We start from the raw sequence: 14,870 nt of genomic DNA, 5'->3' as shown, positions 1-14,870 counted from the left end.
TAAAAGGGGCTGTTTGCCCCCTCATCTTTCTCTTGCTCTTACTCTCTTACCCTCTTGCTCCTGCCTCTCTTATTCTTACCCTTTTGTTTTTACTCTCTTGTTCTTACTTGCTTGCCCTCTTGCTTCCCCTCTCTCTACCTTCCCTTCCCCACACTCTCCACATGGCCATGGCCAGCCTCTACTTCCCTACTCTCCCCTTCTCTGCTTTTCTACAATAAACACCTTAAAACCATGGACTGCCACTTCTCATCTGGATCCTCTGCTGTGCTGGAACAATGGAGCAGGTCTTCCCCGAATGAGTTGTGCATCTAACCTCTCAGGAGGCCTCCCTGTGTCCCAGCCACGGCGCTAAACCAAGACAAGCTGCCTGACCAAGCTAAGGACTCTCCTCCCCATGGGACCCAGCTGGAGCACCCTTCTCCTGCCCTTTTCCCTTTGGCCCAGGCTATCCCCAGCATACAGCAGTGTCTGGGATGTCTGACAGCCTGAGAACCTGTCATTCTCGGCCTCCATGCAGGCTCAGGGACCCCAACCAACTCCGGCAGGTTCTGCGGGAACCTCAGACTGCACCTTCCCCATCCCTGGAGTGGGTCCCGTGGCTTCTCATAGCCTGATGTCTGACGTCCTACGTCCACCCCAGCAGCGGTGTGGGGGTGCCCATAGTCAAACTCCCTCCTCAACCTCCATGAGTGGCCCTAGACCTGTGGCAGTCCGGATCTTGGACCCCATTTTGACCCACAAAGCATGTGCTCCACCACTAATCTACACTTATTCTCTAAACACCCCAATCTTAGATCATTGTGAAAGAGATTCTAATACAGGTAGCCATGGAGATTTACCGTTTGCTCAGTAAGTTGAATAGAACTTAAAAGCATTGCTAGTCACTTTAGCAAATTATAAATTTCCTCTGTTTGAGACATAAAATACTATACTAATTCTAAACCAGTGGAGAGAAACGAGGATGATGTAATGCCAAATTGTAAATCTGGTTAAGAAAATGAATTTCATTTGTCTGGAAGTCAAAAGTTACTGTCTTTGGAGGATTGAAAAATGTACTTCATGCCTGAAAGGTGGCTTATGCCCTATAGGTCATCTCCTCAGAGGAGAAGAATCCTGAAAGACTTGTTTGGTCCTTCCTGAAGAAGAGAACACATTAAATTGAGCTGATGTAGTTTGAAGATTCTTTTGCAGTACAAGATGCTGCTTCAAACTGCCTCTTGGGACTGGGGAAACAGAGCAATCAGAAAGTTCTTTTCTCTCTCAATTTCTATCCTATTTCTGTGGCAGTTCTGCCAGCGGAGTGACGAGACACGGAGGCCCAAGAGCACATAGGACAGAAACAGCAGGGTGGGTGAGGAACGCCTACCTCTCACATTCTATTAACTTATTCTGCATGCTTGTGCCCAATGTGACCAATGCTAGCAGAGAGATGAATCTTTGAAATGTCTGCCTCGCAAATTGGAGCAAAGGCTACTCCCTGTGGTCACCAAATGCAATAATAGCTCTGGCTATTGCAGATCTCAGAAGCTTCAGTTCTTGAGGCTTCTTGGAAGTGACTTGGGGTTAGCTGAGTTCAGGCACACTTCTAATGGAAACTTGACAGCTCTGGGAGTTTAGCACCAGCTAATGAATTTTGGAAATGAAATAGGTAAGGAGTTGGACTCTAACTGTGCAAAATGGATTCTGCTTTTGGAAACTAAATTATTGGTGTTTTTTTTTTGGGGGGGGGTGGATTTCTAGCCTAGGATGTGGAGCTATTGTCCCATACATGTACACTAAAGGCCCTGCATAAGCATATGCTGTCCTGGCTCCTCTTTCTCTTCTTCCTTGTTGGGTTGATATTTCTGCATCTAGCAGAGTTTTCAAACATCACTGTCTATACCACACTCTTTACACTAATCAAGGCTACAGAACTAATGCTTTACCCATGGTTAAAATATACTGTTTATTAAGGCAATTCTCCCATCTGACAGATGAGAAATTGGTATTTCATATAGGAAAATGCCAAGGGCTATGTAGGAGGAATGACAAACAGCTTTAGAACTCATGATATGTGACCTAATGGTTAGCATGGCCATGGTGGCTGTGTTTTGGACAGACATGGCCTGGATGACTACATGTCCTAAGGACTTCATGCTGCTATGGAGTTCTGCTCAGCATGCTGCCCTCATATCCCTCTTAATCTAAGAATTGTATGAAAACTCTAATAGGGCTTGCAGCCCTTCACTGGAAAGTACCCCTGGCACTCATAATATAATAGTGCTTTCAGGCATTCCTGCTGGAGCAGACTTATGATTGAATCACCACCCTAGGAAAGAATTTAGAGATGTAGATTGTCAGCAATGATTCCCAACATTAGAAAGCATCTGGACAAATGAAATTGTTAGTGCAGCTAGGTTAAGGTCTTTTTGCTACTAGTTCTGATGTAGAACATCTTAGGGAATAATTTAAAGTTCAGAAAGGTACATTATTAGTTAAGCTAGGGATTTTTTAAGGTCAAGGAACAAAAAAAAAATGGCAGCGCTGGCTGACATGACTCTCACTGAGGCTGGACTGGTAATGACAGATTTCTTATACCCGCTTTTTGCCCTCAGCTGCCTGATACGATTTTTTGAAAAATGCTGATGAGTAGATGTGCATTCTGAGGATTTAAAGTAGATATGACTGATTGTTACGTATATAAAAGTTTAGAACTGTGATTCTTTTAAAATTTTTATAAAATTGCTTCTTAAGAAAACTAAAACAATGAATCCTCTCTTTGTAACAACCTATCACTGTCTGCCAGTAAGAGAAATTAGCTGAGAGAATTACCTTGCTTGCTTACATTTTGTTAATCTATATCAAGTTTCTCAGTTACAATATGCATGGGTTCTTGGAGGATAATTTGTTTTCTTTATCTGTATTACTTGATGTTTTTCCTAGTAAAGATATTTGGTAACATTATTTTATCAGTCATTCACTAGAAGAAAAATAGGATGCAGTCACATTGTAATTCTGCACTGCTTGAAAGATTTTGCTGGGACTTATAAGCTCTGGAAGAAAAAATAAAATGTGTGTTGGAGCTTGTTCCATCTAACAACTGTGTGTATATATATGTGTATATATGTATATATGTGTATGTGTGAAATACATGGAGCCTGTTTATTGGAACTATATTCCATCCATTCTATATATGAACATGTATATATCTACCTGTCTGTCTCTTTGTAAATATATATATATATATATATATATTTACACATATGAAATTATTGGAGCCTGCTTTTGCTTCATTCACTCAATGTGTGTGTGTGTGTGTGTGTGTGTGTGTGTGTGTGTGTGTGAATTTTCTCTTTTCTGTTGGCCCCTAAAGAGATACAATAATTCAGGGTTTCTCTCTGGCTATGGGGAGTACCCACCCCAATGAATAAAACTTTGTTCTGTCAGAGAAAAGTCTGCTGAGTAATTTCTCTAACCATTAGCTGTTGGTTGCTATCAGGACAGACTCCCATTAGTCCCTCTTAGTGCTGAGCCCTGTCAGCTCTCAGCACTGACCCCAACTGCCAATGCTAGACCTTGCTGCCTGACTCAATTTATCCTGTGGTGACAAAGCTAGTCTTTGACAGGAAAACACACACACACACATGCATGCACATACACAAGCATGCATGCATGCATGAACACAAGCAACCACACATTACTACAAAAGGTCATGTGGAGAACCAGAGCTGGAACTCAGAACATTTTTCCTTTCTTTCTGTTACAATCACTGATGTTTGCTATCTCTAAATTATGTAAAGGGAGTGAAACTCTCATACCACAATTGTTTCAATTGATATAACAAAGAGAAGACCAATGTGCCTCACATGGTAATCTAACATCATTAATTCCGTAAGAAAAAGCTGAACTAGGTAGGATTGACTCCAACCATGCATCAGTTCCATAGTGCCCTGCATGCTTGACTTTGTCTGCCTTTTTATTCTGCTGGGCTGAAAACTCCTTAAACACATAGATTTTTTTTTTAAATCTGTCTTAAATCTTATTGCCAAAGGCCATTCCTAACATCTATCAGATGAACTGCTAATGTAGAGTAACAGAGATGTTCCAGAAACCCATCCACCAGGAGTAGGCTTTCCCTAACAGCCACCGACAAGCAACCAATATAAAATTACTAAACTTCAGTACTTGGTGATTCCAGGAATCGTTCTGCCCATTCCTCCTATGTGATCACCATGGCCACTTCTGCCTCCATCCCAGACCACTCTTTAGCATCCTAAACCACACCCACTTGTTTGTCACAAAGACTGGGGAATCTTCTCATCCTGCTTTTACCAAAAGGTTTGCCCCTCCCGGATACACAACAGAAAGTCAATGTTTATCAGTGGATGTTGGCTGAGTCAACACCAATAATAATAAGTAAACTAAGAGCATGTTAGGAACACTATGATAGAGTTAGGTTGGGAAGTTTGAGCCAAATAAACTTGCAGGTAGACAGCTCCCTGAAGCTCCAAGAATGAACCTTCCAGAAATATTTTGCCACTTCTGCCAATGGGTCGTTTATTTCTGAGTCCCAAATGTGCCTTCTAGCTTGAGGGAAGTGCAGGTTTCTGTCAGGAGGGATCCTATGCCCCATGAGCCTCGATATTCCCTGTATCTCCACAAACTGCTGTTCTCCCCATCTTCTTCCATCTCCTCTCTTTTCCTCTCCTCTTTCCCTCCTTTTCTTTTCCTCCTTTATTTCCTTCCTTCCTCCTCCTTCCTTCCTCTTCCATCCCTCCCTCCCTCCCTCTCTCCTTCCCTCCCTCCCTCCCTCCCTCCCTCCCTCTTCCTTCCTTCCCCTCCATTCTTTCCTGTCTCTTGTTTCTGGGATTCAAATCCTGGCCCTTGTGCTTTCTGGGAAAAGGTGCTAGCACTCTATTACTGAGATATGTGCCCAGTTGCACATTGCTCCTTCAGGGCCACAGTCACTTCTGCACTGAGCTTCTCTATTCTTCCTGGGGCTACAGTAAAATACATGGTATTTACTCAGTAAATATCTACAGAATGAGTGAAATAGTAAATAAAAATTTGAAATGATTTTTATTTCTCTCTTGTTATTCCCTTGTACGACGTATCAGTTTTATAGCTGGTTCATTTTATTATGTTTCACCTCAAGTGTTTTAAAGATAATCCAATAGAAAAAGCTTGAGTTCATCAACGGTTTGTTGTCCTATGTTGGGCTGGCATATTGGTTTATTGATCAGCTGCTGTAGTTTTATCCCAGCACTGCTATTCAGTAGTGTTGAACAGTTCTAGCTGAAAACACCTTGTAAAGCTATTACCTTGTTTTCTTATTGGAATTTGAACACTTCAGTGGGTCTATTATACAAATATCCCTTGTCTGCTCATGGTGCTAGAGAAAATGTTTTTTTTTTTTGTGAAATGATTCCTTAACAATAGAAAGCCTCAAGACAAACCAGCTAAGAATGACATTAACAAGACTTGAGTTAGGAGTCAGCACTGTAAATAAATGCAGCCACTACATGGTAGTCTCATCCATTTCCACTGGGGAAGCATGGTTCCTCTTTTGAAAGCACTCAAACCTCCCAAGTAGGTTATCAGCATGAGGTATAACTTCATAAATGGCTGTAGTCACCTTCCTCTTTCTGCTCACCATGTTATAAACAGAAACAATGAACATCTTACCTGAGACAGCATTTGAGAGGCCTAGTTTTTGTTAAAATTCAAATATGTAATCATGATCAAATTCCTAAGTAATTATTTAACCCTGCCCCACTTCAAGATACATGACAGCTTACCCTAATCATAGAAATCAAATAGAATTCTATGTTCATTCACTTTAAAGGTAGTTTAGAGTCCTTTCTTATAATTGGTGAACTGTGAATATTTCATATAACAACAAAAGCTCTATGATTAATCATCCATCCATGCATCCATCCATCCGTTCACTCATTTATTCATTCATTCACATGGTCTTAAAATAAATTTAAATATTTGAAGTCTACTATGTAGTCACTGGTAAAATGAATGTATATTCTCTGTCTCCTGAGAACTCATATTTGGTTAGAACCCTCAATACATGACAACATAATAGAAAGGGTCATTATCATGTGACACCCAGGATACCAGGAAGTCTGACAAGAGCTACTCAACCAAGACTCAAAGAAGATTACATACAAGCTGGGTTTCAGAGTTAAATAGGAGTTTTCCATAATAGTAGAAGCAAGAACATAACAGTCTCAGAGGAGCAGTGGAAAGTGTAGATGAGCACTTGACACACATTACTTACATTTTGGAGTTGACTTATTTTGTAAACTCTGTTTTCTTTAATTCACTTTCAAAATAATATAATGTCTCTTTCTTTCTAAGAGCGTTCATTGACCTCTCATCAGACTTCACCATTGAGATTTTCCAAATTGAGCTTACAATTAGTGTCAGTTTGATACTGGATATGAACTAGAGCAGAAACCTGGCCACCAAGCCACCAAGCCCTCAGATAAGGGGAAGATGCAGTACACTTACCTCGGAGCTGACTGAGGTGTCCGGTCTCTAACCCCCAAGTTTTTAGCTGTGTTCTGAACTCTTGCACCCTGAAAGTCAGGGAAATCAATAATGTACTAAGGATTAATTCAAATAAATCTGAGTTTAGAGGCATTATTTCAACAGTGTTTAATATCAACGACCATATAAGAAATAAAAAAAAAATTTATGAAAGTTTTTTTTTAAATTGGTGTTGTTATGAGTTAAAATATACTGTTCCAAATACTATTTATCCTATAGTCTTAGCTCATTCAAGAGTTTAACAGCAAATATGTAATAAAAATATTAAAAAAAAAAAAGAGTTTAACAGCTTCCCATTCATTCCCACATCTTACAGCCTTATTTTCAGAAGGAATTAATAACTTAAAACATTAAAAAATAGCACATGATTATGTTATAAACATATGCTAGGCCTGAACACTTTCACAGAACATGAGTCCACCCTGCATCTCTTCAGATGATCAAGTAGTTTAAATGTAATAGCATTTTGTAGGAAAACATCTTCTAAATAGTTCTACCACAGTTTCTAGATAAGTCACATCAATGTAGATTTATGAAATGTAAGAGATTTGTCCCAAAGTTGGTGATATAAAGACAATCCTTTTTCAGCAATAAAAGGGGCCCTGTGACCAGTCAATTTCAGGAATGAACTTACAACCACTGTTTAGTTCCTAATGGATTCCCAACTAAACCAAATATGACTGCTTGCTGCTGAGGACAGAGAAAGGAGAGTAGCTAAAACAAAACAAAACTCTGAAATGCTCCAAGTACCTATGCACTCAATACTGCCCTAAATAAAGTTGAGAGAAGAGGCAGAAAAGCCCCAAAGGATAGATTCTCTCAAAATAAAACTAAGAAATGAAAACAAATATGAAAAAAAACTGACCAGCAAAAAAAAAAAAAAGGTTACATTACAGAAGGGCAATTATTTGACCTTTTTCTTTTGAAGACATTGGAAAATATTTGCCAGACCAAAATAGATTTCTACACATTTCACTACCCTTCTTAAGAGTTTCCTGAACCATGGTTGATCAAAACCAGTAGTCAACACAAGCAAACGGCTATTAATTTTGGCACACCATCCTTAGGTCCCGCCACTTGCTCCAAGAACTCTCTTTATCTGGACTAGGATCCTGTGGTGCAGAATGTCATGCTGCACTTTGAGAACATGCTTTATAATTACGAGGAGGAAATGGTTCTTTTAAAAAAACAAGAAAATCAAAGGATTGGCACTGACATCTCTGTCATATTAGGAGATATATGCTGTCCTTGTATCTTAGCACTTGTGACATTGCTTGGTATATTTTTCAATGGCCACCTCCTGTAATATCACCACCACTTCTTCTTTGTAGAGTTTAAAAAGAAGTTTGGACTCCGAGGCTGTGAATGCTGATCTCCCTTCAAGTTCCCGCTGACCTCTTCATCCCCAATGGTGACATATTAATATTCTGATGGAATGGCATTTATTAGAAAGGCAAAGAGGAAATGTTCTTTCTGTTTTTTACCAAAAAACAAATAAAATTTATAAGTCATCCCATGGGACAGTTTTTAAGTTTATGAAGCCAAGGTCAGTCTCTCCTTTAAGGTTTCTCTTCCTTCACCACCCTTCAGCTGGGTGTGTCAAAGTGTGATTGAATCAGGGACAGTCATTATAAAAAGCTGAGAGGGTCATATGATATACTTCCTGTTCATTTATATTCCTGCAGTGAGTTTAAGTAACCCCTGCATGAAGAGTGCATACACAGTCTATCCTTAAAAACAATAAGTAATTATATATATACATACATATATATATATATATATATATATATATATATATATATATATACACACACACACACACACATATATACAAGTATGTGTGTGTGTGTGTGTGTGTGTATGCCATCAAAAGCTCATTCTGCCAAAATTAAAAGAAAGTTTTTAATTTACTCATATTATTACTGTACAACTTCAATGCACAACAAATAAAGTATAATTGCTTAATATATAATAATTCAAGTTCAGTAATGTGATTTGGGTATGGTGGCACATGACTATATTCTAGCATTTGGAAAGTAGAGGCAGTAAGACTGTTGACAAGTTTGAGGCTAGCCACGGATTCAGAATTAAGACTTTGTCTCAAAACCCTAATAAACAACCACAACAAAATTCAACAATGAAATAATTCTAATGCTTCAAAACTGAATAAAGATAAAAGATGTTTAACTACTGGGTCTCCCAGGGTCATGTTTAAATAGGCAAAGCTTTCCCCTTGAAAAGGGGTGAGGGGCTGGTGAGATGGCTCAGTGGGTAAGAGCACCCGACTGCTCTTCCGAAGGTCCAGAGTTCAAATCCCAGCAACCACATGGTGGCTCACAACCATCTGTAACGAGATCTGGCGCCCTCTTCTGGAGTGTCTGAAGACAGCTACAGTGTACTTACATATAATAAATAAATCAAAAAAAAAAAAAAAAAAGAAAAAAGGACATGCATGGTATGTACTCATTAATTAGTGATATTACCCCCTCCCCAAAACTACAGAATACCCAGGATACAATCCACAGAACTCAAGAAGGTTAACAAGCCAGTCTCATTCCCAAGAAGAGGAACCCCATCTTTGCAATCTTTCACAGAGAAGAGATAATGAGGTCTTCGCCTCTCCTTGCCCTGTATGATACACAGCTTGCAACTGAGGAACCAGCACCAAAGGGAAAAAAGTACCTAGTCTCAACCTAGTTAGAAAGAAAAAAGAAATAAAGAAAAAAGAAAGAGAGAGAGAAAGCGAGAGAGAAAGAACAAAAGAAAGTAACAAAGAAAAAATGTTCAGGTTGGAATATGCTTGGCTTTCCAGTCTTTCTGATTTATTTTACACACAAACTATCAATACTACATATGTATACTATGCTTGTAATAAACTTTGTAGCAGTGAAGGTGGGGAATAGATAATATCAACTTCACTTTCTCTTTATTGTCTCTATTTACATTTTTGTTCTAATAATCGAAGACATTATATGATTGCCATTATACAGATCCACAGGTAGGAATGCATATGGAATAAACTCCTTGGTGGAATGTTCTGAGGAGGCTCACTTTAGCTCCTTTCCCTTGTAGTTGGTAATTTTGAAGGAACATTTCCGAGCTTCTTCTGCACTATCTCAAAGAGTAACAAGAAAAGCAAGCAAGACTTCACCCCTTAGCACTTGTTTCTAACCTAATCCCATCTCTGATGTGAGAAACTGCAAGCTTACCTGGGTTTGTTTATTGAAGTTGAATCTGTACATTTACTTCCGAGTCCCTCCTATACCATATGGCAGATTGCATCTGTGTTTTGTCACTTGCCAGCTAGACAATAGTATGTCATATGCTTCAGGTGGGTCTAAATATCTAATCGATCCCTGTTCAATCTTCTAAGTTCCTCACAGTAAACTTCTACCCTTGATTCCTAAAGCAGATCATTCACTGGGTCTGCAATGTGCATTGTGGAAGCTAGCCAGGCATTGTCTTCTTCACTCTCTTTGTTCATTGGCTAGCTTGACATTCCATAGTGAAATCCTGGGGACAAGATCCATGCGGGTTGAAATTGCTTTTACTTGTTTGAGTAAAGTTTTGATAAATAAAGTGGTCATAATTACAAAAGCATATCTAATGAAGACACTGTCACTGAAAAACTTAAGACAAGTCAGCTTGGCTGCATCAGGCCAAAAAAGGTGACAGAAAAACATCAAATTGATGACTTTCATTTGTCTTATCACTGCTTAAATGTCTTTTGTACTAGTTTGATTCTATTTTCTAATCAGAACTATGGAAGTGGTGTATTTTAAAAATAATTTAGAAAATTTATAACCAAGTTATCTTGGTTATTCAAATGCTACTGGGTTAAAGTTTAAGAAATCCATTCTGCTTAAAAGAAACTACAAAATGAGTACAGTCTCTGCTGGTGGAAAGTCAGTTGAAAGGCTCATATTCTGCCTCAAATGGGAATTCCTAGGTGAGAACTTTCTTATCAGGATGAAGCACACATTTTATCATTCCATGGAAGACACTGAGAAACCCTCAATTCCTCTTCTTCCTTGCCTCCCCCACCCCAATCTTCTTCCCAGGCTTATTAAATTGTCTAAAGTTTCGAGAAGTACCACATATCCTTTATTTTGTTACTGCTAGGAGCCCCAGTCCACTCTTGTTTTGTGAGACCATTCCCCTCCACCTTTTATTCTAGGTCACAGCACAGATACCTTTTTCCTATGAGTTCAGGGCCCTAGGACAAGGGGTCTGTACTATTTTCTCCTTGGGTGTACTTCCCAGTCTTGGCTTAACTAATGTCATGTGCCTAGATAGGTGCCACGCCTGATAAGTGACCAAAGCCAAAGTAGAAAACTTGTCCCCAAAGACAGGAAAGAAAGCAACTCACCTGCTTTCTCATCACATCCATGGCCTGCATAATATACCGAGGAGGGAGCCCATGGCTTCTTGCTAAAGTGATGGCTTGCTCCAGTGTCACACTCAGGGTGCACCTGTGGGCCAAGGTAATGGAAGTCACAGTAAGACTCATTGATCCATTTCTAGAGAAATCTGAACTATCAATGTTATCAGAAACCACCCAATGATGATTTCTCTACATGGAATTTCTGTTTAAAAAATAGGCCACAGGGCCTATTTGTGATAGCTAGAAGCTGGAAACAACCCAGAAGAATGCATATAGAAAATGTGGTTCATTTACACAATGGAATAGTATTCAGCTATTAAGAATGAGGACATCATGAGTTTTGCAGGCAAAAGAATGGAACAAGAAAATATCCTGAGTGAGGTAACTCAGATCAAAAAGGACATGCATAGCCGGGCGTGGTGGCGCACGCCTTTAATCCCAGCACTCGGGAGGCAGAGGCAGGCGGATTTCTGAGTTCGAGGCCAGCCTGGTCTACAAAGTGAGTGCCAGGACAGCCAGGGCTACACAGGACATGCATGGTATGTACTCATTAATTAGTGATATTACCCCCCTCCAAAACTACAGAATACCCAGGATACAATCCACAGAACTCAAGAAGGTTAACAAGCCGAAAGGCACAAGTGAGGATGCTTCAATCACACTTGGGAGGGAGAAGAAAGCAATTATGTGTGTGTGTGTGTGTGGGGGGTGCAGTGGGAGGGAGGGATCTGAGTGGAAGAGGAGCCAGGGAGGAGAAAAGGAGAACACAATCAGGTATGGGGGAGGGGGGCAGGAGAGAAGTCCTGAGGGCCAGCAGAAAGAATGGAAACAGGTAACCTCAGGAAATAGGAGGTAGTGGGACCCTCTAGAATGTACTAAAGACCTGGGAGGTGAGAGATGCTCAGGAATCAAAGGGAAGGATCTTAGATGAAATGCCCTACAGTAAGGAGAAGGAACTTGTAGAGCCCACCTCCAGCAGAAAGACAGGGCATCAAGTGGATGGATGGGGTTGCCATTCTACAGTCAAAACTCTGACCCAGAACTGTCCCTGTCTAAAAGAACTGCAGGGGCAAAAATGGAGAAGAGACTGAGAGAAAAGAGATCCAGTGACCAGCCCAAATTGGGATCCAGCTCAAGGGATGGCTCCAAGGCCTGGCACTATTACTGATGCTATGATGTGCTTAAAAACAGGAGCCTAGCATGGCTGCCCTCAGCAAGGCCCAACAAGCAGCTGAAAGAGTCAGATGCAGATACTTATACCCAACCAATGGAAAGAAGCTTGGGACCCCTGTGGTTGAATTAGAGAAAGGCTGGAAGAAGCTGACGAGGAGGACAACACCATAGGAAGACTGGCAGTCTCAATTAACCTGGACCCCCAAGATCTCTCAAACACTGAGCCACCATCCAGGAAGCATACACCAGCTGATAGGAGGGGCCCTGACACATATATAGTAGAGGACTGGCCTCAGTGAGAGAAGAAGCACTTAACCCTGGAGAGACTTGAGGTCCCAGGGAGTGGGAAGGTCTGGTGGGATGGGGGTGGGGACATTCTCTTGGAGATGGGTTGGGGATGAAGAACTGTCAGAGGAAGGACCCAGAGGGTGATAACAACTGGACAATAATAATAATAATAATAATAATAATAGTTTGATAAGAATTAACAGTAAAAAATAATCGGCAACAGGGCCACATGATCAGGGATATATGACAGAGAATTTGTGAACTATGTATAAAAGATATCTTTTCCATAGAAAATTGAATAATCATATTTATAATAAAAATTTTATTTCCACTTCCCAATAAGCAGCTGGAGAAGTGATCTCCTCAGAATCATTACTGAGAATTCCTCTGATTTCTTCACATGCTAATGGTTCGAAGTTACATACTTAACGTCTAGTTGGGCATGATGTTCACAAGGATTTAGTATCTGACTTGATTCAACACATTGTTTCACATGTAACTGTAGGCCACCGAAGGCCAACCACTGTATCTAATGGTTCATGTAAAAAGAAAATCAATTTCATTTAATTGCCTGCCTCCTCAACAGTTATAACCTTTTGGTCCTTAGCAAGGTGTTCATCCTCTACTCCAATTTTAAATCTGTTGACCCTAACAGTTTAATCAATAAGGCTCATTAAACCCTCTGAAAGAAGCTAAAGAAAGCAAACTCTTGACTTCATTTTCTATTCCTGAGTCATGCCTGCACTTTGCTGATAAAGCATGGCTCCCTCTTCACTGGAAACACAGACACAAGGAGAGTTTTTTGTCAACAACTTTCCTAATCATTTTACTCTGACTTATTTTTCATTGCACAAGTTGTAAATAGCATCATAACAAAATTGCCTGCAAGAGACTTGAAAAGATTTTAGTTCAGCTGGGCTGTCAATGTAGCCACTGAACAGGGGGCATCAAGTGTTACCTCTTTTGTCTCCCTCTTCCTCCCTAACTCAGCCTCCACCCACCCCACCCAACCCCTGCCATCACCTTATTTAATACTGGCTGAGTTAATACTACTCTCTATGTAGCCCAAGATGATCCAGAACTCACAGCAATACAAGTGCTGGGATCATGGACATGAGACACCACATCTGGCTAAGGGGCATCTGTGTTCAGAACAACAACAAAATGCTCTATGTATTTTAGTGAAGTTCCAGGATTGACTAAAAAATTTTAAAAAGCAACTTTGTTTTTTGTTTGATTTGCTTTGTTTTGTTTTTTGAAAGAAACAATCATACAAACATTGGATATACTGTCTGTTTCCAATTCAGGCTTCCAGGTACCTCAGTGCTAGTATTTCCATGTATAAAATCCAGAATTGCAGCTTCCTAAGGGTAGCTGAGAACTGTGCTCCAGCTCTGTGGGAGGTAGGCTATTATTTGCCTCATAACTCTATATTGTCTCTCAACTCTTTCATTTGAATGTCTGATGGTAAAATCCAGCATTTGAGTTCTTGTATCTAAAAGACTCCAGCTCCTGAAAGAGGCATGTGGATTTCCCCTAGTGAATAAAAACATCTAAGCCCATTGCTGGGATTTACAGGACACCATTTGGTTTTACAGGTGCTTTGACTACCAAGGGGGCTAAGCTTAAAAATCTCAGGCAAGAATAAGCAAGTCCATCTGGGAAGCCAGGAGCTAAGTAAATCCTACTCACTAGGGAATTTCTTGCTTGACTATAATATCTTCCTTCTAGAAAAATTTGTACTTTCAATCACAGACAAAATTTAAAACTACCCATTTTTACACTATCTTGGAAAAATCTGGGCCTTCAATTTTGTAGCTCCTTCTAGTTGCTATAAGAACAACAAAGTTAAGTAGGTTTATTTTTTTCCATTGCTGACATGAAGTCATTCAACATTTAAATTACATAATATAAATGTACAATTTTAAAACAAATTATCAGTGTCATAGAGGAGTTTGTGACTCCTTCATAAATGGCAGAGAAGTACAGTGCAGAGAGCCCCAGGATGACCTTACAATAGGATGTTCCAGGTTTGGATCCTGCCTTATACTTGTGAGGACATGTACTTGGTGAAGTAATAATTACCAGAGGAACTGCCTCACCATAGAAACAAGAACAAGAAAACAGACCTGTGCTTATGATTAATATATTTCCGGGTATCCTATATTAAAAATAGAACCAACCCATTTCTATTTTACCCACACTTAAAATGATAAATTATTTCTAATGGGTCCAATTTACTTTGAAGGATAGTTTAATTTAGGAATCTTTGTGTGAGGTAGGTGTGTGTGTGTGTGTGTGTGTGTGTGTGTGTGTGTGTGTATGCATTCATATGGAAGTTCAATGTGTTGATACTTAAGAGCCTTTCACTTTGTGTATTTTGTGTTTTGTTGTTTTGTTTTGTTTTGTTATATTTTGAAATAGATCCTCTCCCAGAGACCTGAAGTTCCTTTAGTGTGCTGACTGGATAGCAGTCCTGAGAGAC

The 14,870-nt window shown here is 39.9% G+C and overlaps 1 protein-coding gene across 7 annotated transcripts in view; it reads right to left on the bottom strand.

Annotated features, from left to right (window-relative positions):
• Prex2 (phosphatidylinositol-3,4,5-trisphosphate dependent Rac exchange factor 2) overlaps positions 1-14,870 on the bottom strand; it is a 321,717-nt gene that overhangs the window by 7,648 nt on the left and 299,199 nt on the right. For 6 of the 7 annotated variants that reach the window (XM_029482876.2, XM_029482881.2, XM_021163512.3 and 3 more), the window contains 2 exons: positions 10,910-11,012; positions 6,502-6,569 (listed from right to left, as the gene is read on the bottom strand). In XM_029482876.2, the coding sequence (XP_029338736.1) occupies positions 6,502-6,569; positions 10,910-11,012 (171 nt within the window). Of the gene's footprint in view, positions 1-6,497; positions 6,570-10,909; positions 11,013-14,870 lie in introns of those variants that run through there. The other variant, XM_085835645.1, reaches the window with a different exon arrangement.

Source organism: Mus caroli, unplaced genomic scaffold, assembly GCF_978045245.1.
Source record: "Mus caroli unplaced genomic scaffold, Mus_caroli_1 scaffold_1, whole genome shotgun sequence".
Lineage (NCBI taxonomy): Eukaryota > Metazoa > Chordata > Mammalia > Rodentia > Muridae > Mus > Mus caroli.
This window is presented reverse-complemented; position numbering and strand designations above follow the sequence as displayed.